At 39.4% G+C, this 20,401-nt stretch overlaps 1 protein-coding gene across 7 annotated transcripts in view; it reads left to right on the top strand.

Moving 5' to 3' along the window:
* Positions 1 to 252: 252 nt before the first annotated feature.
* Positions 253 to 20,401, top strand: part of lrch1 (leucine-rich repeats and calponin homology (CH) domain containing 1) — a 55,368-nt gene continuing 35,219 nt past the window's right edge. For all 7 annotated transcript variants that reach the window (XR_004775610.1, XM_027023287.2, XM_027023285.2 and 4 more), the window contains exons 1-2: positions 253 to 602; positions 14,608 to 14,752. Coding sequence is in view for 6 of the 7 variants with exons in the window: in XM_027023287.2 (XP_026879088.1) it covers positions 374 to 602; positions 14,608 to 14,752 (374 nt within the window). In the remaining variant the exon portion in view is untranslated. The remainder of the gene's footprint in view (positions 603 to 14,607; positions 14,753 to 20,401) is intronic.

Below are 20,401 nucleotides of genomic sequence, written 5' to 3'. Positions count from 1 at the left end.
AAGAACATACAGACCCATTTGTCTGGTTGGCAGAAAACTACCCTTCAAATAAAACAGTGTCTTCCTCCAAAAAACAAAAACAATATTTCAAGTTTTGTGTCATTGGACTGCCAGCAGCCTTAATCAAAGAAGTGTAGGCTGACTCGCTTACAAAACCATCAGAGGGCGCAACGGTGAATCTCTGAGCCTTCAATCCCCAAGTAACCAGAGCTGTCCGTGACCAATAGTTTACAGTAACTGCGCAGACGCGTTTAGGGTAGCGAAGGCACACGGGTGCAGGGGGAAACCGTGCACTTGGTATTAGCCACCATTGCGTCGTTTGGATATAACATTATTTGGAGCCTTTCATTTTTCACGCTTTCCGGGGGTTAATATGGCGACGCTGGGACCGGAGCCTCGTCCCCTCTCCCAGCTGGTGTCGGCGCCGACGCAGGCGAACCTGGGCGCACTGGGCTCGCATAGGAACCTGCCCCTCAACCGAGCTCTGGAGAGAGCGCTGGAAGAAGCGGCGGACTCTGGGTTCCTAAACCTCAGCACCAGAAAACTCAAAGAATTCCCCAGAACAGCCTCCAATTACGATTTAACCGATACCGTTGAAGCAGGTAAGCAATTCATATTTGACCAGACTGACGTTTTGTTTCTTTTGACAAGGCTTGGTTTCGTTATGACTGCGGCAGTTGCAGCGAAGGCACCGCGATGGCATTTTTCTGGATACCACGTTTATCACACTGGAGCAAACTTCGTGCCTTCTCTGCTTTTTGGGATTGAACAGCCGGCCACCCAGTCACCGTTTAACCCCGTACAGTAGTATACACGGATGTTTAGGGCACAGTGGGTGTTTAGGAATACCGTAGTGTGTGACAGTAAGGCTTCAACTGCCACGAAACGCCGCCTCGCCAAGGCTTTTATGGGACATGAGACCATAGGACGCGGGTAGGTTAACACGCTGGATGTTGTCCATGCACAGAGGACTGTGGAAATCCCCTCATCTCCTTTAATAACACAGCAGAGTACAGTTTCACGGTTACGCGTTACAAGTCAGCACACAGGTAAACGATTAATTTAAGGTAACGATTTATTTATGGTTGTGAGGTAATGACTGCGTTGCGATGCAAGTATTAGGCCTAAATTGCCATGGTTAAAATGCTCTTTGTATGAGGTTGTTGGTGTTTTAGAAACATTTATTATTATTATTAATAATAATAATAATAATAATAATAATAATATCATCATCATCATCATCATCATCATCATCATCATCATCATCATCTAGCCCTAACCTTATTATCTACGTTTCAATAATTTAGCACAGTAAAGATAATTAATGTAATATCATTTGTACGGTCATGATTGAAGCAAGTGGTGATTTAGGTCACTGTCCCTGTTTATCGTTAGGCGTTAAAAACCGACTTAACTAGGATGTGTCTCCTCGGCTTCATAAGCAGTCTGTGCGCAGGTAGCGGGGCTGACATTTTGGCTCATAGTTTCTTCTGTTCATAGTGAACTCTTTCCAGTTCAAGTTCTCCGTGCGTGTATTGCGCAGATTCAGAGTGTGCGTTTCTCTGGTCCCAGGAAGCGTGGAGAGTGTTACTAAGAAAAGCAACAGGAAACGGTATGGCACGGAGAAAAGGCAAATCCCCCTCATACTTTTCCAAGACATGAGTACCACGGCCCGTAACAATATTACGCCAAACACGTAGATTTGATTGGCTAGTCGCGGTCATTTTAAAGGTTCTAGCCAAGATGGAAGAAGCATTTTATACTTTATTTTTTGTTACTGCATGTATGGGAAATTGGCAAACATATGATGCTTCTAATATAATCATAACATTGAAAATGGACAAATAACTTTATAGCCAAAGCCTCCAAACGTATAACAACTACTACAGACAAGTCTGAAGATAATCTTATGAAGTAAAAAGGGTGTCAGTGTCAGATTAATATGCTCTTCATGCTAAAATGTTTGGAAGAGAAATTTATCTTTTTTTAAGGTGATACTTGAATTTGATGTTTAGTTCTTTTGTTTGTGTATTTACACGTTGACCTAAGCGATTTCAGCCTGTGGCATGTTTACAGCCTGTGGCATGTTTTAATGGTTTTTCACAAATTTCAAAGTGAGCGTTTTTCTTTTTGAAACGCAGCAAGATAAAGTCTTCTTTAAAAGTTCATGCTACACTAAAAGAAATTACACTATAGAGATGTCAACATGTATAATATCTTGAGGGTAAAAGATAGTGGTGAGAAGCGAGAGGTTTTCATTCATTTCAGTTTGGAAGTAAAGCTGCTGACAGTTCTCAAGTTGGGGAGCTGGAACACTAGCTGGCCCACCATCTGCTTGTGCTCCAACAGGAGGGACCAACGGGAGTCTAAATGCAGAAATCCGAAATGCACATGCAAGGTTTTGAAAGTGGTCAGGGCAAGTGTGTAGCATAGACTGGTATCCAGTGGCACTGGGAAGCAAAAGGGTGATGTGTTCTGATCATTTAAGTCAGAACACATCAGCACACTTCAGTGTTCTAGCCAAATTCTGACTAAAGTTGTATTCAAAAACTTTAAATAACTCAATATTTTAAGCATATGAATGGTGTGATGTTGTTAGTGTGAAAGGTGTGGTTAGTGTTAATTATGTTATTGTTAATGATGTTAGTGGGAAATGGTTAGTGTAAACGATTTTAGTGTGAATGGCATGGTTGGTGTAAATGATGATGTTAGTGTAGCTAGAAAGTAGCATAGAGAGCAGCTTACTTCTGCAGGATGCATTATACATATAGCCATAGCAACACATGGCAATTGATTTTGTGATATCCTGCTAATCTTCTGCATGATAGCCGGTCTCTTTGCTGTAATTAAGTATTTGTTGTGTCCGTCAGTGACGATGCTATTTTTTTTTAAATGTGTTTGTTTGGGGTGGGTATATGGGTATATCGGTTTGTGTGTGCAAGATACTGGAAAGGGAGAAATATTTTATTGCAAACTGCCATGTTCAAAGTGTCACTGACACACCACACACACACACACACACACACACACACACACACACACAAAATGGTCCCAACCAAAAGGAAGAAAGTTTTGACTTTAATATTTCTGCCAAACCTGTTCTCTCTTTCTCTCTAACCTACTTTTCTGTCTCTCCTCTTGGTCACTTGATGGGCTGTTGTTGTGAGGAGCTAGTAAACATTTTGAAAGCTGATGATCTGTAGGTAATAAATCTTTAATACTTACCACTGTCCCTGTTAAATATCAATATTCTGACTCACTGTTCTGTGGCCCATCTCACAGCTAACCTTACATTTGCCCAGCACTTTTACATAAAGTCTAAGTTATCTCCTGTCTCTGATAACACACACAGTTTTGTGTGTGTGTGTGTGTGTGTGTGTGTGTGTGTGCGCATGCGTGTGCGCATGCTCATTCGTGTGCTCTCCAGTGATGTATTAATTTGTATAATTATTAATTAATGTTTATAATGTATTGTATTTTCAGTGCAGGTTACTGTTGTGATGGGGTCCACAAATGCTGAGTTTTAATAAAGTCTGTAAGGTTTGCAATTTTGCTAGCAAAGTCTATGATAGCATGAGTGGTGAATAGTTATGTAGTTGTTGGTTTATGTATGTGTATGTGTGGCTGAGAGAACAGTTTAGCTTTTTTGTTTCACACTCATTTTTTATTTTTTATTTTTTGTTTTCACTCATTCAGTTTTGATCAAGGTAGCTTTAGTGGCATGAATGTACTGAGTACAATTTTGCCAATAGAATTCATTCTGTTGGTAACAATACACACTTAGGAAAGAACAATAAAAAGTAATAGGAACAAATACAAGAACAATAATTAATGTAAAATGCAACAATGGTAATAGTAATGCTGTGACATATGTTGCCGCAATAATTTCTCTGACTCTCTCGGTCTCCTTGCCACTCGTGTGTGTGTGTGTGTGTGTGTGTGTGTGTGTGTGTGTGTGTGTGTGTGTGTGTGTGTGTGTGTGTGTGTGTGTGTGTGTGTGTGTGTGTGTGTGTATTTTCCATGTTCTAGCTTTAGGAAATGGCTGTCTCTGCACTAGTCTAATACAATGAACAAGGGAGGAGGCAACATCCTGCCTATGTGTCTGAACAAGTCTCTGCAGGATTGTGCGTGTTTGTGTGTGTGCGTGTTTGTGCGCGCCCATATGTTTACATACAGTGAAGCCTGAGAGTAAGTCTCTTTAGTAATGTCACTAAACAGATAAAATACTAAAACATGTACACTCTACATACTGCCAGAGGAATTATTTAACAACCTATATAAACACATTGAAATCTATACCAGGGGCAGGGTAAGTTTAATAATTAGTCAGTCAGTTTTTCAGCAGAGTTTTACAACATACTGTGAATATTTACAAGAATATCAAAGAATAGTAAACATTGTTGGGCTATGTTATGTTTGCTGGTTGTGTTGTAGGTGTTTGGTATTTTTTGGGCTGTATTACTAGTAATAATGTTTGGTCTATGTTAATGTTGGAGCAATATTAGTCATGTATAGTGTTTGGACTCTACCCTTTGCTAAAATTTCATTGTATTATTCTCAATTTCTGGACTATACAGAGAAATCAATAGCCAAACCAATCTCAGGTCCAGTAGTTTCAGTGAGCCAAGATCATTGCATCCAAAAGTGATGAGGTCATTAAACTCTTCAGAGCAGAGTACATCATTGCAGTCTGTCTGTGTAATTCTTTTACAGTCCTAATTTCAAATGAATTATGTTTTGGATTTTCTGTGTATTGTTACAACAGAGTTGAGTTACATCTTGTTGCACCAGATACAATTACCACCTACATGTCACATGGCAATAAAATAATCAATCAATCCATCCATCCACCATATTACCCAAATTCATCTGATCTATATTCACGTTTCATTAAAATACTGCTTCAGAGACTGTACATTAGACATGCACACAGCTAGAGAAAGCCACATGGTTTTGTTCTGGGAATCCAGACTAGGTGTGTGTTGTGAAAGCATGTGTGATGTATGAATAAAACATACACACAGATCAACTATGTACAACATTCAATTCCTCACCATGATCCTCTGTGCTCTCCTGACCGGCCCACTCTTAATTCCAGTGGCAGATGATACAATGTGGACATGTGTACTTGTTTTTTGTTCCCTTTAGGCAAACTTGACTTCTTATTAGCCAAGGAATCACATGAATCACAATCTCAAAGGCCAGGTGCATTTTAGCTAACCAGTGCAAACCTCCACACAAGGTCTATCATAACTAGAAACTTGTTAGTTTACCTACCTTACCAAATTCCATTTTCATTGCCTAAGACTAGATTTTAAAAAAATTCTTAATGTTTTGTGACTACTACTACTAATAATAACAATAAGACTTGTAGTGTGTTTTAATAATACTAAATACCAAAATATATCTAAAAATATGGTGGATACTCTAGGTTTTAATACACAAAAAATACTATATGCATCTTTAGAAATAGGTTCTGGTAAGCCAGGCTGCATGGGGTTGTAGTTGCTTAAACTAAAACCTTACTTAGTCGCGTAAGTGTTTGTAAACTTAGTAATCAGTTAGGTACATTTAAGTACAGCAAAAAGTAATTTATCCAGTGAGACCTGCTGGGATGTATGCTATCTTTTCTAAACTAAAATTAAAGGATGGCCAATTCCAGAACCGACATATGTGTTTTGAAGGCAGCTATGTAGACTTGTGGAAGGCAGGTGAAAAATGTAATTTACTTAACCGACTATTATAAGAAACAACAGAAGACACTCTGTTCTTAAAGTGTTAAGAACAGTGTGTCCTCTCTTGTTTCTACTAATCGTCGGCTACTAATAGTCGGCCAATTAACACTGACCATAGTGGAGAGAAGGGGAAACGAACACCTGCTGAGGCTTCAGTGGAACCTCTGAATGACACAAAGGAACAGGGAGATGATCTCCTGACGAGCCCTTCCCTTCCTGCATCTCCTCCAAGGCAGAGAAACAGTTCTCCAAAAGATAGCCCAGAGGCAGTGCATGCAAGAGTGCCTACCATCATGTTGAATTGGCAATCTGTGAGCCATGTTAGCTTGAAGCTGACAGAATTAGGGAGTAGTGACTAGTAGTTAAACTGCATTTGACATTTTACATTTATTTTGTCCAAAGCAACTTACAATTATGACTGAATGCAAGTTGAGAAATTGAGGGTTAAGGGCCTTGCTCAGGGGCCAATGCAGTGTGTGAGTGGCTTTTCAGTGTTGGCAAGGATGATTTCAGTGCCAAATGGATACGCCTGTTGGATAAGAGACTGCTCATAGATTGAGCAAACAAGAGATGCTGCACTGTCATATAGATCCATTATTTAGATACACCCATTATGAAGACTGTTTTAGTTGTAATAGTTTTACTTGTTTAGTTTTGTACTGTTTTAGTTGTACTTTTTTGCAATTGAGTGACACTTTTTTTTTGCTGGTAATATATTGCTATGTCACAGCCCATGTACATTGTTAATTTCTCTCTCTCTCTCTCTCTCTCTCTCTCTCTCTCTCTCTCTCTCTCTCTATATATATATATATATATATATATATATATATATATATATATATATATATATATATATATATATATATATATAAAATCAAACTAGTTTTTGTTAACCAAACTACATTTCTTCCTAAGGTAGTGTTTCTGTGATGGAAATGGTAGCTTGCAAAGCTTTCTAAGTATCTTCCCCAGCACTGGGAACTGAGGAGACTGATCACATGCACAAGGGAAGAAGGCAGGAAATTCTGTCTTGTAAAAAATCACTGTTGTTTAATTTGCTGACAGAAAAGTATCACTTTGAAATGTATTATTTGAAATAAGCTCTGCCACGGTAAATCAGGTGATTTCATAGCTCCTTGGCTTTACCTGTACAATGCTAAATTAACACAGCACTCAAGGCGGTTTGTCACATAGCGCACACACACGCGCGCGCACGCACACCCACCCACCCAGCCACAGACATATCCATCCATCGATCCTTTCCTATATGTTTGTCTGCTTGTTTCTGTCTATAAAGCTGGGGAAGGGGTGGAGAGGGCATGTTCAAGCTGTCATTATCCTTTCTTTAGGTGGCTCCATCCTGTGGCTATAGGGGCTACAGCTACATTGGATTCAGGGACATAATTGTGTGGGTACATGTGCGTGTGATAAGTTACATGTGCATCTTTTTGAGTGTGTATGTGCTTGCTGGTGTAGTAAGGAGCTAAATGTTTATGTGTAATACTACTTTAGCCAGTGTGTGTGTGTGTGTGTGTGTGTGTGTGTGTGTGTGTGTGTGTGTGTGTGTGTGTGTTAATATTCCACAGTCTTCAGCATACCTACTCCAGCTGTGATAAATAACCGTGTTGTTCTAACAACAGTCAGGCTCCTTGATTAACTGTGTGTACATGTGTCTTTCAAAATGATGATTTAAATGCTCTCATGGTAACTTGGTCCCTAAATGGCAAGCCACCACAATGGGATCCACACACCTATACATATAATGACATATTGAAATTCAGTTAAATGCCCAAGGTGTATAAAATGTGAGGAAGGCAACCATGATGTTTCTTCATATGAACTAATTCACAAGAGAGTTCTTGGAATGAGGGGTCATCTGCTGGGGCTCAGTAGAGATCCTCCATTAAGGGCTTGTGCCAGCTGCAGGAAAAGCTGTTGTGTTGCCATGATACCAAAACTATGACTTCGATACATTCCTAAATAAGTCGATGAACATGAAACTTAAAGTAAATATTTTTCATTAAAAAAGAACCCCCCCCCCCAAAAAAAAACCAAAACAAACAAAAAAAAAAACTAAAAATCACATGCCATCAAACAGGCTTATGTTGATGTCATGTAAAAAAAAAAAAAGAAAAATCAGGAATTCTGCCTGCAATGAGAGACAGTATTCAGGGTGGTAGTGAAAACATTTACATTTATGGCATTTAGCTGAAGAAGATCTTTTTTAAACACCATTAGGAGTATTACAGTAAAGTATTACAGGGCTGCGCTATGGCACACCCAGACGCGATTCAGTCCATAATGCCTACACTGTATGTCATACAGACAAATTATTTTTTGCAGCGATTACTAGTCTTCCAGTCTACAAAAAAAAAAGCCTCATTAATCCATAAGCTCCGCCCACTTAGACTTCGCGCTAATTTGCATAATATACAAAGGCGGACAAATATTTGAGGGCGGTCTGTTCCTAGGTTTTTCCTCAAACCTATACACATCTGGTATCCACAGACTCATAACACTCTGGTCTTTAATAATTATCAAATAAATCTGAAAATTGAACACTATGTACTTTCTAGATGCCAATCAAATACAGGGGTGGATATTCCACTGCAAACTGACCATCCAGTTGTTTTTTCTCTCTCTCTCACTACTTATTCTGCTCCTTATTGTCTGTATTATTACTATTGTAGTGTCTATTGTTGGCCAGAGGAGGACTCTCAAAGTAAATAAGTATCAAAAAAAGTTGACATTTTGACCTTATGTGGCTGCGACACATTGATCAAATGGTTACCAGTTTCACTTTTATTTTGTTGTTGTTATTGTTGTTGTTGTTATTATTATTTACATTTATATAGCACCTTTCTCATACGCAAGGATGCTTTACAGACGTATAGCTATATTAGCTTTTACAATCACTGACACTGATGAGAAGCGGCAGCCAATTTGCGCACAGCGTGCTCTCTATCGGAAACCACAGCCCCCTGGGGGACTGGGCCGGGTGCAGAGGAAGTGGAGGAGGTTAAAACCGGGACACTGCCTCACACACCTCTGTGGCTTTTCCAAACAATGTCTCTCTCACTCTGAAACACACACACACACACACACACACACACACACACACACACACACACACACACACACACACACACACACACACACACACTCTTTCACTCACTCAAACTGGGTTCTTACTTATTTCTCATCTTGCCAATGTGTGTGGTCACAGAGTCTATAACATTAGCTATATTCAGTCTTTACATATACATAAGCGTTCACTCACTTAATCTACTCATATCTAAACTTCACACAGTACTTTATTGCTTTAATTTAAAAATATTCAATTAAAAGTAACTTAATTTAATTTAAAATAGCATGAGTAAATGAATTAAATATTGGCTCATAACTGGTGCTGTTGATCTGCATTCTTGTGAATGCCTGATTTGCAGCAGCTTGCAAGTTATGGTAAATTACCAGTGTGAATGTTGTGTTTGTATATACACGTTTGCCACATTGGTAAATTAACCTACTAACCTACTGTACTGGGTAGGATACATTCTATGAGTAAATGACAAAGCACTTTTGTAAGAATGTTTGCTAAATGTCAATTAAATGACAATGTGTAAATTAGCTAAAAACGTAAAGCCATAAAAAAATATCATTGCACTTACTTGCCCTAAACTCTGAGGATGAAAAACTTTGCTTGTCACAAATCACACTCATTTGACTTATATTTGAGAGTATGGGCATGGTCTAATTGTTACCCATCACATTTACTATTCTGATGCTTTTCTGTTGGCATGTCTGTCGGTGAGCTGCTTCGCCAAGTTGCATGTATTGCCTCCCTTGGCGTAGGTTCAAAACATCTTTTGAAGACCAGGGTAATGTAATTATTCCTAGCATTTCTCAGTGATTTTAGTCCCGTCAGAATGTGCCACGTCAGTCATTTTTATCAACTGTGCGCTGACGAGTCAGTAAAGATTCTTGGGCCTTTTATTTTTTGTGAAATGAGCCATAAACATGACCTCAGGCTATATTAATCTCTTATGAATCAACAGATGTATAAATATTCCGTAGTATCTTGTGGAAATGGGGAATTAAAAAAAATATTTTTTAAGTATGTTTGTGTTGCAGTGGACATTATTTATTGGTTTTAGTAATTTTGAAAATTGGAATTTTCCTTTTTATTTCAGTGAATATTTTCATTGCTCATTTTCATTTTCCTGATTTTTTTTTTTTTTGTTAAAAGTAATAAACCTGGGCTTAAGTGGCTTAATATCACTGCTTCTTAAGAACTGCAGAGAAATCAGATATTGTTTTCATCTCTGCAAGCTGAAGGACTGTTTTGTTTATCCTTCAATTTTCTGACTAATTTATTTATATGTCTTTATACAGTGCCATCCTTATATATATTTATACAGTGCCACTATTACCACTGAACATTTATGATTTAACTGTCAGCTTATTGTTCTAGTGTTTGGCAAACTTAGACACGTGCTCAGACATGCACTGCATGGACTTAGTTTAAAAGGCATTTTGCAAAATACCATTTCCATCTTAGCTATCATAGAAAGTGTGCAGCTTTGGAGAAGCGAGACTGGGGAAGAGATAAAAGAAGGAGACAGAAAAGCAGGGTGTAACAATGCAGCTAACAAGAGGAAACAAGCAAGTCAAGATAGATGTTATTTAAAAAAAAACAACCCAGGTACCTCAGGGACAGACAGAAATATCAGAGGCAAGTAAGGGCAAAGTAAAAAAAAAAAATTTCTATCTGAATTTCTGTCTGAATTTCTATCAGGGCAAACGGGTATATCAGAAGCTGGCAAAAAAGGCAACCAGTCTGATTGGGGGGACGGACAACCCTCCCTCCAAAGAAACCCTCCAGAGAAACAGCTGTGAAACTTGGCAAGACACAAGAGGCTTTGCAAAGAGTATGAAGACAACAGAGCCTTAAAAGGGGTCTAGATAATGTTCTGCAGATGTATGAGGAGGAGTGGTGTATAATTAGTGAAAGGGTGAAGCCATGCAACAGTGAGGGTGTAGTGGGGAGTGTTATATGGGGAGAAAAATGGAGACAGGGTTGTCCACAGGAAGGACTTGGTTTTACACCTGGTCATGGGTCTTGAGTATAGGGATTATATCTAGATAGAGATTATACACATAAAATACAGGTGTAAATGCACCAAAGACACATTTAAAATGGATTTGCTCAAGCCACTTCAGGAGGTGGTCTGAAAGGTGTTTTGGCCAAATGTTATAGTATTGTAAATAAATATAGTATGTCGCAGCACGCCTGAACCATGACTGTAAAGAAGCTACTCATGTGGACCCCATGGTTGACCCCAGAAGCTAAATATTTATTAACATCTCTCAAGCCACAATTGATCTGTGGACCATTTGTTACAGTTGCAACCAGGTCCACTGCTGTATCTGAACCAACCATCTTTCAGATGTTAGGGAAACATGAAAACTGGAAAAACAGGCAGTTAGTTGTGATATATGGGCTGATTTGCATATTACATGACAGCAATTGGATTTCAAAGTGACTAGCCTTAGATGATTTTGACTAACAAATTTAAATGCATGTGGATAAAATTTTGAGGGTACAATACACATACTAGTCTCATGAAATGACCAGATGTAAATGGGTTTTGCAGTTTCACAGGAATTTCAAGAGACTTGAAATCCAAACCCCATGCCCCTGCCCACATATCCACAGGACATGAAGACCAAAATAAATCAAATTTGTCATAAAAAAACACTTGTAAAAAATCACAATGTAGTCTTTGTAGCCAAAGCCTGTCACAACACAGATACACACAACTCAAAGGAGTGATGCACTCTTGTGTCAGAACTGTTGTTCAAACTCTAGAAAAAAATATTTATTGCATGCAAAAATTAATTGGGAGCAACACAGTGTGAAGGCCATAGAAAACAGAAGTGGGAGTTTTGATGGGACTGGGTATTTGGTAGCTTCTCAGCTGTTTATATTGTGTGCGGCGAGAGAGGAAATAGAGAATTTGTCACTCACCTCCTTTTGGGAAGTGGCTGTGTTCTAAAGCTGACATCGAGGAGAGGAATGAGTGGAATGAGGTTCATCTGATTAGCAAGGGACGTTGTTGCATTATATTCTGGTTTAGGTATGAAAAATAAATAAATATCCAAATAAAAAGATACACATTTATTTATCTGTGCATCCCTCTAGGCTTATTTTTTTTCCAGTGGCTCAGCATAACGATCCAATAATGTTTATATATTTGTTTTCCTTATGAAAATATAAACAAACGGAAATTTTTTTTCAGACTACACAGGTACTGTTTCATGCTCATGTTTTATTAGGCTACAGTTCTGTCTGTTCATGCTTGAGATAAAAAGGTTCCTAAGTAAATTGATTAATTAGTGAGACTGTTTTGTGCTGGTGAAGTATTGGCTTTTCTGTGTATATAAATATATAGTTATATAATATAGAATTATTTTAGGCTGATAGTAGGCTTAGTAATCCTTTCATTAACATGCAAGTAATGTATGTCCTGTACTTCTTGATACAGAATAATTTATGACAACGTACAGGTTTATTTTGATTTCATTTAGAAGTTCAGTGCTGCTTAAACATGTTTTTACATGTTTAATGTTTCCTTATCAGTGTTTGTGTGTATGAAAGTGAGGAGCTCTGAACTTTGTTAAATGTGTGACTGTTCTGCCAAGCACTGGGTGTGGTTGTTACCATTCTTTGTTCTTTTAATTAATGCATAGTTCTCTGTATATAGGATTATATATTGTATATTAAAAAAAAAATCTTTTTCTTTCAAGCTCGGGTCCGCTACCAGAGGCCTGGGTGACTTGAGGATCCTGTGTAGTATCTTAGCTGTTCCCAGGACTGCATTCTTCTGGGCAGAGATCTTGGATGTTGTTCCTGGTATCTGCTGGAGCCATTCTCCTAGTTTGGGGGTAACAGCCCCTAGTGCTTTAAGTTTCATGGGAACCACTGTTGTCTTCACCTGCATCTTTTCTAACTCTTCCTTCAGCCCTTTGTATTTCTTGAGGTTTTTGTATTCCTGCTTCCTGGTTCCATCGCTACCATGTCTGGTAGGTTAGCCATTACCATTTCAGTCTGTATCTGGAGGTTTGTCCTTTCTCCACCACCTTTGGTGGTGTATCTCACACTGACCTTGGAACTTCCAGCCTGTACTCAAATATTACGCCAGCCACATGGTTATGGCATTCCATGTGCATTCCATGCTCTGCCTGCTAGCATCTTGCATCCTGTTGTTATGTGCTGGATTGTCTCAGGGGCATCTTTGCACAGCCTGCAGTTGGAGTCCTGCCTGGTGAGGTAGATGCTGGACTCTATTGAGCTTGTATTAAGAGTTTGTTCCTGTTTTGCCTTGATTAGTGCCTCCATGTAGTCTTTCAACCCTGCCATTTCCAGCCATTGGTAGGATTTTTCCAGATCAGCCTCTTAATGGATGTTCTCTTGCGGGATGGGTTTCAGACACATGCACACCATTGGGACAAGGCTCGGACCACTAGAAAGTTAGACTTGACATTAACTGCTTTAAAAAAAAAAAAATGTATTAGGACATTTGTAAAGCTGATTTGTGGCAACGTATGTTATAAAATGTGCCATATGATTTTACTTCTTTGGACCCTCAGAATTAAGGATTTGTGATTTCCAGTGGCAAGGCATTTTAGAACTAATGGACATTGCATTAATGACATATCTGTTTGAACTGCCAGTTGTTGCTATGGCAGCAATGAAATTAGGAAACTCAAAGAATCGCTCTACACTCTTGGAACTTTAGAATTCCCCATGGAATGAATGTTATGTACTGGTTCCTCCTCCTACTAATTCAGAAGCACTTTGCTTGCACAGCTGATGAAAGACCTCTGTCTGACCCCCCCCCCTCCCCCCCCCGACAGACAGACAGACAGACAGATTCACGTTTGTTTGTTTTTTCATATTGCTGGTGAGGTGGTGAGGCTCCATAGCTAAAATCCATCCTTGATAGCACCATACTCAGAGGTTTAAAAGTTCAGGCTTAAAAAGTAATGCCATGATTTCTTGGATTTCATGATCTACTTGACTTCACTAATTACTCCAGTTACTTCTACTTGCTGGATTTAGCAAGTAAAGTAGAAGTCATTGGCAAATAAACGTGGCTACGTAATTACGTTTCTGAGCCAAAAAACTGAAAAGAAAGCTAAATAAAGAATGAATTATTTAGAACATACTCTTATAACACAAGCATACAGACATCCATGCAGAAATACACACATGCAAGAACATACACACTTCTTACTGGTGATCAGACTAGCGGTGATACCTTTTGTCATTGGAAAGTACTAGCCATTATTTTACTCTTCTAGCTATGGTTCTGAAACCATGGATCTGTGTCTGTTGTCATTTTTAAGAATGATGTATTGCAGGCTTCCTTACTGATCTTGCAGAGCAAAAATTATGGCCAAGTTACTGTAAAGCATTTTAGAATAACACATCCTTCTCTGTGTGTGTATGTGTGTGTGCACCATGCTTGTGTGTATATTACTGTTCATTTACTTTGAAACTTGTTAAGTAAGTACCTCTAGCCATGGTAACCCTTTCAGTCTCTCACACACACACACACACTATTGTTGTCATTTGCCAGTATGTAAAGTTGTGAATGTGCATACTTGTGGAAGTTTCTAGAACTACAAGGATGCGAGGAAATGTTGAAGCAGTTACTGATTGCATTGGTCCCTCAGACCTGTACTTGGACCTGTACTTGGCTTTTAGTTGAGCCTTGAAAAAGAAAAGATCCGCGGTTCATATTTTCACATGACAAATGTTCATATGACTCTTTCTGACATTTTCTTTTAATATATCTTTCTTTCACAGACTTGTCGAAGAATCGCCTGACAGACATTCCACCTGAAGTGGTCCATTTAGTGTCCTTGGAAACACTGAATCTTTATCACAACTGCATCAAAAGCATTCCTGATACCATCATCAGCCTACAGTCTCTCACATCACTAAACATCAGGTACACGCATGAACACACAAACACACACACAACTCACACACACAGTCTCACATTGTTAAACATCAGATACACACATACACAGTCTCTCATGGCACTGAACATCAGGTACTTATCTAAAGCCAACATTATGGTGGGTGGAAAGCACTGAATGTCTAAGCTAATATAATTTTCTTTAGCCTGCTCCAAAATGGAGTGACAGGTGCTGAGTATATTTTTGAAAAAGTGATTTCCTGTATCACATGCAGATGTATAAATCTATATATGCATATCTGAAACAGAGATGTAAGCTTGCAACTGAAAAAATGCTACATCTAGAAAGGCTGGCAATCCACTCCCACACACCACATGCTTTGTGCAGGTATTACCTAATCCAAGCCTTTAGGATGCAAAACCAGACATGCATATGCACACACATATCTGCTCACACACACCCACCTTTATAGCTATAGGATTTTGTGGAATGCCGTCCCTTATACCTAGATGTCTACCCATTAGCCGACGAGTACACTTCTTATACACAGAGCTTTCTCTTTCTCTCTGCTTACAAGCTCCATTCCCACTCATTCATTCACACACATAACCCATCTCTGTCTTGCTTCCCACTCACATATTTTCTCTCTCTCTCTCTCTCTCTCTCTCTCTCTCTCTCTCTCTCTCTCTCTCTCTCTCTCTCTCTCTCTCTCTCCTTTCTCTCTTTAATCACTGTAGTTACAAATAGCTTTATAGGCATGACTTAGTATTGCTGCCACAAATTTAAGGTTTTGAAGCTTCACTATTTGTGGCTAAAATATAACACTTTCAACAGAAGCAAAGGATTTGGAGAGATGACCACTATAACAACAACAAAAAAAACAACAATGGTACATTAATGTTTAGAACATTTATAATAATACTACTAATAATAACAGTCCTGCTTCATTGGTTAAATTAAATTGAGTTCAGTTCAATTAAAGCTTTAGGATTAATTAGGATCAGTGCTGCTGAAAGATGCTGTGATTGGTTAGATTTGAATATGGCTTCCAGTTAGTCATACCAGTTCAGAGTATTCAGACAATTTCAGAAAAATCAGTACTTAGCTTAAGTTAACTTTGCTATCTTTGATTCAGAAAAACTTAAAGGTGCCATAGAATGGAAAACTTTACCGTGGCATAGTTAAATAAGGAGAGTTTATACTGTGAACCTCATACTCACACTGTTGTCACCTCCTTCAAATGTAAATCCTGCATAAACAAATCCATCATAAAACAGACCAATTTCAAAGATCCTAGATTGTTAAGTAACAGTCTTGACTGATTTATATTTTTGGCCCTAAAATTTGCATACACCAGCTCATATTTTAACCCAGGAAATATTAACATTGAAATGCATAGCCAAAACTTCAACAGTTTTGCAGGTTTTGTGACGATGGTGCCCACGGGCATGGTTGAAATTAATATTTGACAGGATCCTGTGCAAGTTATTAGCTTGCTCTGCACATCTCCCTCTTAACATTTTCTCAAACCTTATACAATATCAAGAAGGCTTTGCTGAACATTTGACACTGACAAGATGGCATCACAACCCAATTGCAACCTGTAAGTAGCTAGTTAGTAATGATGGTTATGTGATTTTATCTAATATTTTTGGTTATTTGTGTTGTCGAGATCAAAAGCAAGTAGCTAGCTAGTATAGGTAACGTTAGCTGCTAGTAAGCTCAAAGTAAATAGCTAGTTTGGTTGCTTAGATATATGTATCTAGCTAAATTATCTAGCTAGCCAAATTATTCTGTTTACATCAGTTTTATAGAAAACTGAAATATCCCAATTTACTCTCAGGTACAACTAGACAAAACAGGCAGCAAATCCTATCAAACTATTGTGACCACTCGGTCATCATATTCCTCACCAACGCCCATAATCATTGTAGAACACTTTAGATTCCATGAAAGGAGTCATGGGGAGTCCATAGCAATGTTTGTCGCTGCATTAAAAAGGAGAGCGAAACGCTATAAATTCAACTTTGTGCTCAGCAACACAATTCGAGACAGGCTTATATGCGGGCTGAGCAGAGAAGCAATTCGGAAATGCCTTCTAACTGAACTTGCACTCCCATTAGAAAAGGCTATTGAAATTAGTGAATGAAAAGCTCTAAGGAGCTGCTCACCATAGTGACACACAAAGGCCTTTATCGTTATTGTCATCTGCCATATGGTATCATGTCTGCCCCACCTGTCTTCCAAAGAGCAGTGGAACAGATCTTGAATGTCCTGCTGGAAGTTCAATATTGGATAACACTGATCACTGGGAAAATGGAAGAAGAGCATTTGAGAAACCTGGGTGCTACCTTACAGAGCCTGAAAGAATATGGACTCAGAGTTTGCCAAGTGTGAATTCTTTCAGGCATCAGTCAAATACTTAGGACATGTGATAGACTGAGGGTTACACAAAGGCAACAGTAAAAACACCAGCACCCCAGAACGTAAGTCAGCAACATTCTTACCTAGGCCTGATAAACTAATTATGGTAGGTTCACTCCGAACTTGGCATACCTACTAAAACCACGACATCAGCTGTTGTGAAAAAATGAAGCCTTTTGATGGCAGATCGGTGTGTTTGCCCAAACAAAGACAGCTTTGCTGAAGTCTGAAGCCATAAAACATTTTGATCCTTCCTTGCCATTGCGGCTGGCATGTGATGGTTCTCCCTATGGGGTGGGGGGCTGTGGTAACGCATATTATGCCCAATTCAGAATAAAAACTAATCGCGTTTGCATCATGCACATTGAACAAGGCAGAATGCTGCTTATGCCCAAATAGAGCAAGAGGATCTCAGAATAGTAGTTCAAGTTTCACCACTATCTTTCTGGATGGAAATTTGCCCTCTTAACAGATCAACGTCCTCCAACAGCAATTTTCAGGCCACATGTGGGCATTCCATTATTGCCTGCTAGTCCGATGCAACTCTGGGCATTGTGACTTCCTACACACAGGCATAGGATTTAAACAGGAAGCCTGAGTTACATGCTAATGCAGATGGTCTTTCTAGATTATTTCTATATTTTATAAGTGACACATGCAGAGCAAAAACAAGTTGAGATCATCTACTTTCAGCAGGTGGAAGATGCACCAATCACTTCTGCAGAAGTGTGGCGACACACAAGAAATGTCCTAGTGTCATCTACGGTCATGGATTTAATGGTTTGCTGTCAAAATGCAGGAGTTACTGCGGAGCTAAAACTATATCTGTCAAGACGAAATGACCTTATTGTGCAGGCAGGTTGTTTTCTTTGGGGACAGAGAATCATCATTCCACCATCACTGAGAAGAACTTCTACTTTCAGGCAATTGTGGAATGGTTCGCATGAAAGAACTTGCTAGAAGCTATATTTGGTGGCAAGGAGTCGATGGACAGATTTAAGAAACAGCAAGGTCATGCTCTTCGTGTCAGAAGGTGCATAATACACCACAACTGGTGCCCCTTCAGATGTGGGATTAGGCAGAAGAAGCGTGGCAGTGTGTCCATTTTGATTTTGATGGCCCATTTGAGGAGAGACTGTTCTTGGTGGTCATTAATGCACATAGTAAGTGGCCTGAAGTGTCCATAATGAGATGAGAAAACTGTTGAAAAGCTAGGCAAAATGTTCAGTAGATTCGGTTTTCCCGACCAGCTTGTAAGTGACAATGGTCCTTAGTTTGTTTCCCAAGAATTTGAGAAGTTCCTTGAAGAGAATGGAGTTCAGCACATCCGATTTGCTCACAACCACCCTTCTACAAATGCATTAGCCGATAGGTTCGTGCAGAGCATGAAGCATTCCCTTAAAGCATCACACGGACAACGGTCGCTTCATTGGTTAAACTACTAGAGGTTTTCTACTATCCTACAGAAATGTTCCACATTCAACTATGTAGGTCTCTCTGGCAACACTTCACATGAAACAACCTTTGTGCACTAGCCTTGATATTCTCAAATCTTCTCAAACAGGACAGACTGTTCTGCGCCAACAGCAATCCCAAATAGAGAGATGTGAAACCGAAAAAATGGAGCTTTCCAACCTAGAGATCATATGTTGACACATAGCTACAGCTGTGGAGTGAAATGGGTTCCTGCAACATCAGAAAGACAGGACCAGCATCATACACAGTCAGGACATACACAGTCCAGAGGATGTCATCTGGAGAAGATATTCAGTCCAGCTACTACAAGGAACAGTGCCGGCTGAGTTGTCACCGATGGCTTGTCCTGAGTTGTCGCAGTTAAGTGATCACAATGAACCGACACTTCCCTTGGAAAAATGTCACCTGCTCAAGATGCTGCTTTGTCATGTCCATCAACTGCTAAAACTGAGCCGACGCCACTCACTACTCCTGTGTTGACTTCTGCTTCTGTGGACATTTCGGTGTCTCATGATGATGATGCTTGACACTGTCCTGCAAGGGAATGACGACTTCCAAGATGTTTGTTAGTTAGTGACATACTCTCAAGAATGGGACAGAATAATCTTCAGGGTAATGTAAGTGCACAAAGATCTCAGACACATATACCACAGGTGCTAACCCGGATAGAGTACAAGGACAGTGCCCAAGCAAAAAAAAAAAAGAAATTAAAAAAAGCACTACCCTAGTCAGACTTTTTATTAGTCTAACTCAAGCATGATGCAAAAAAGAAAACTACCTAATTACGCTAATCTACACTACACCAAAAATACAGGTGTAACCATTGCGCACAAACCTATGTGGTACGTGCACATACTGTCCTGTTCTCAATCCAGGTAGACAACCTAGTGGGAGTGAAAACAGAGGTTCGGACACTGAAAAACGTGTGACTATTTACATAGCTGACAAGGCAAAATTGCTAACCTAAAACCAATAACTTGTATCCAAGTTCAAGTCAAAACCTTCCCTTTCAGGTTGCTGCAATCTCCCTTATAACGGGATGGTCCTGCCCTCAGGTCGTCAGCAGATATATGCCAAGTGGTTGAACGCTAATGATCGATGGCAGGTTGTCGGTGCATTCCAGCTGTGATGGTGGCAAGGGAGGGAGAGGGAGAGGGAGAGAGAGCGAGCGAGCGAGCGCAGGAAAACCCCAGCAACTACACAGACACGTAGCTGACAGTCTTCGGCAAGATTAGACCTCAAAAAGAGCCTCCCATCAGCTCTCTGGTTTTCCATTCAACAAGGTTAGACCTTAGAGAGGCTCCTTCATTTCTCTCTCTCTCTCTCTCTCTCTCTCTGGTTCTTTCTTCATCTGTACCATGTGGACAATTAACAGCAAAGAGCTGAAAAACATATTTCTTAATTTAATTACTTTAGGTAACAGCAAAATGCCTGATCATTGTTACCATGGAACCAGATTCACCAAAATTCTTTCAAACAAGCTTGCAAAGGTGGTCATGCAGCTTGAAACAAAGTCTTTGATCAGCTTGATCAAGTCTTTCTTGTTAAACTGTGGAAGAAAGTTCCATTCAAGGATATTAGTACCAGAAGGACAATTCTCATTATACTTCAACAATGCTATGTTTTCTCACCAAGGAGCTAGTAGCAGAATTTCTATCCAAATTCCAGAGGAATTCAGTGAGGATGGCAAACTTGGATAACTCCCAAACACGAGACTTTGCAATATCTGTGCATATTTATTTAAAGGGAATAGGAGGATGGGCCCTCCCTTTGAGTCT

Source organism: Electrophorus electricus, chromosome 25, assembly GCF_013358815.1.
Source record: "Electrophorus electricus isolate fEleEle1 chromosome 25, fEleEle1.pri, whole genome shotgun sequence".
NCBI lineage: Eukaryota > Metazoa > Chordata > Actinopteri > Gymnotiformes > Gymnotidae > Electrophorus > Electrophorus electricus.
The sequence above is the reverse complement of the archived record's forward strand: the minus strand, read 5'-3'. Positions and strand labels throughout refer to the sequence as shown.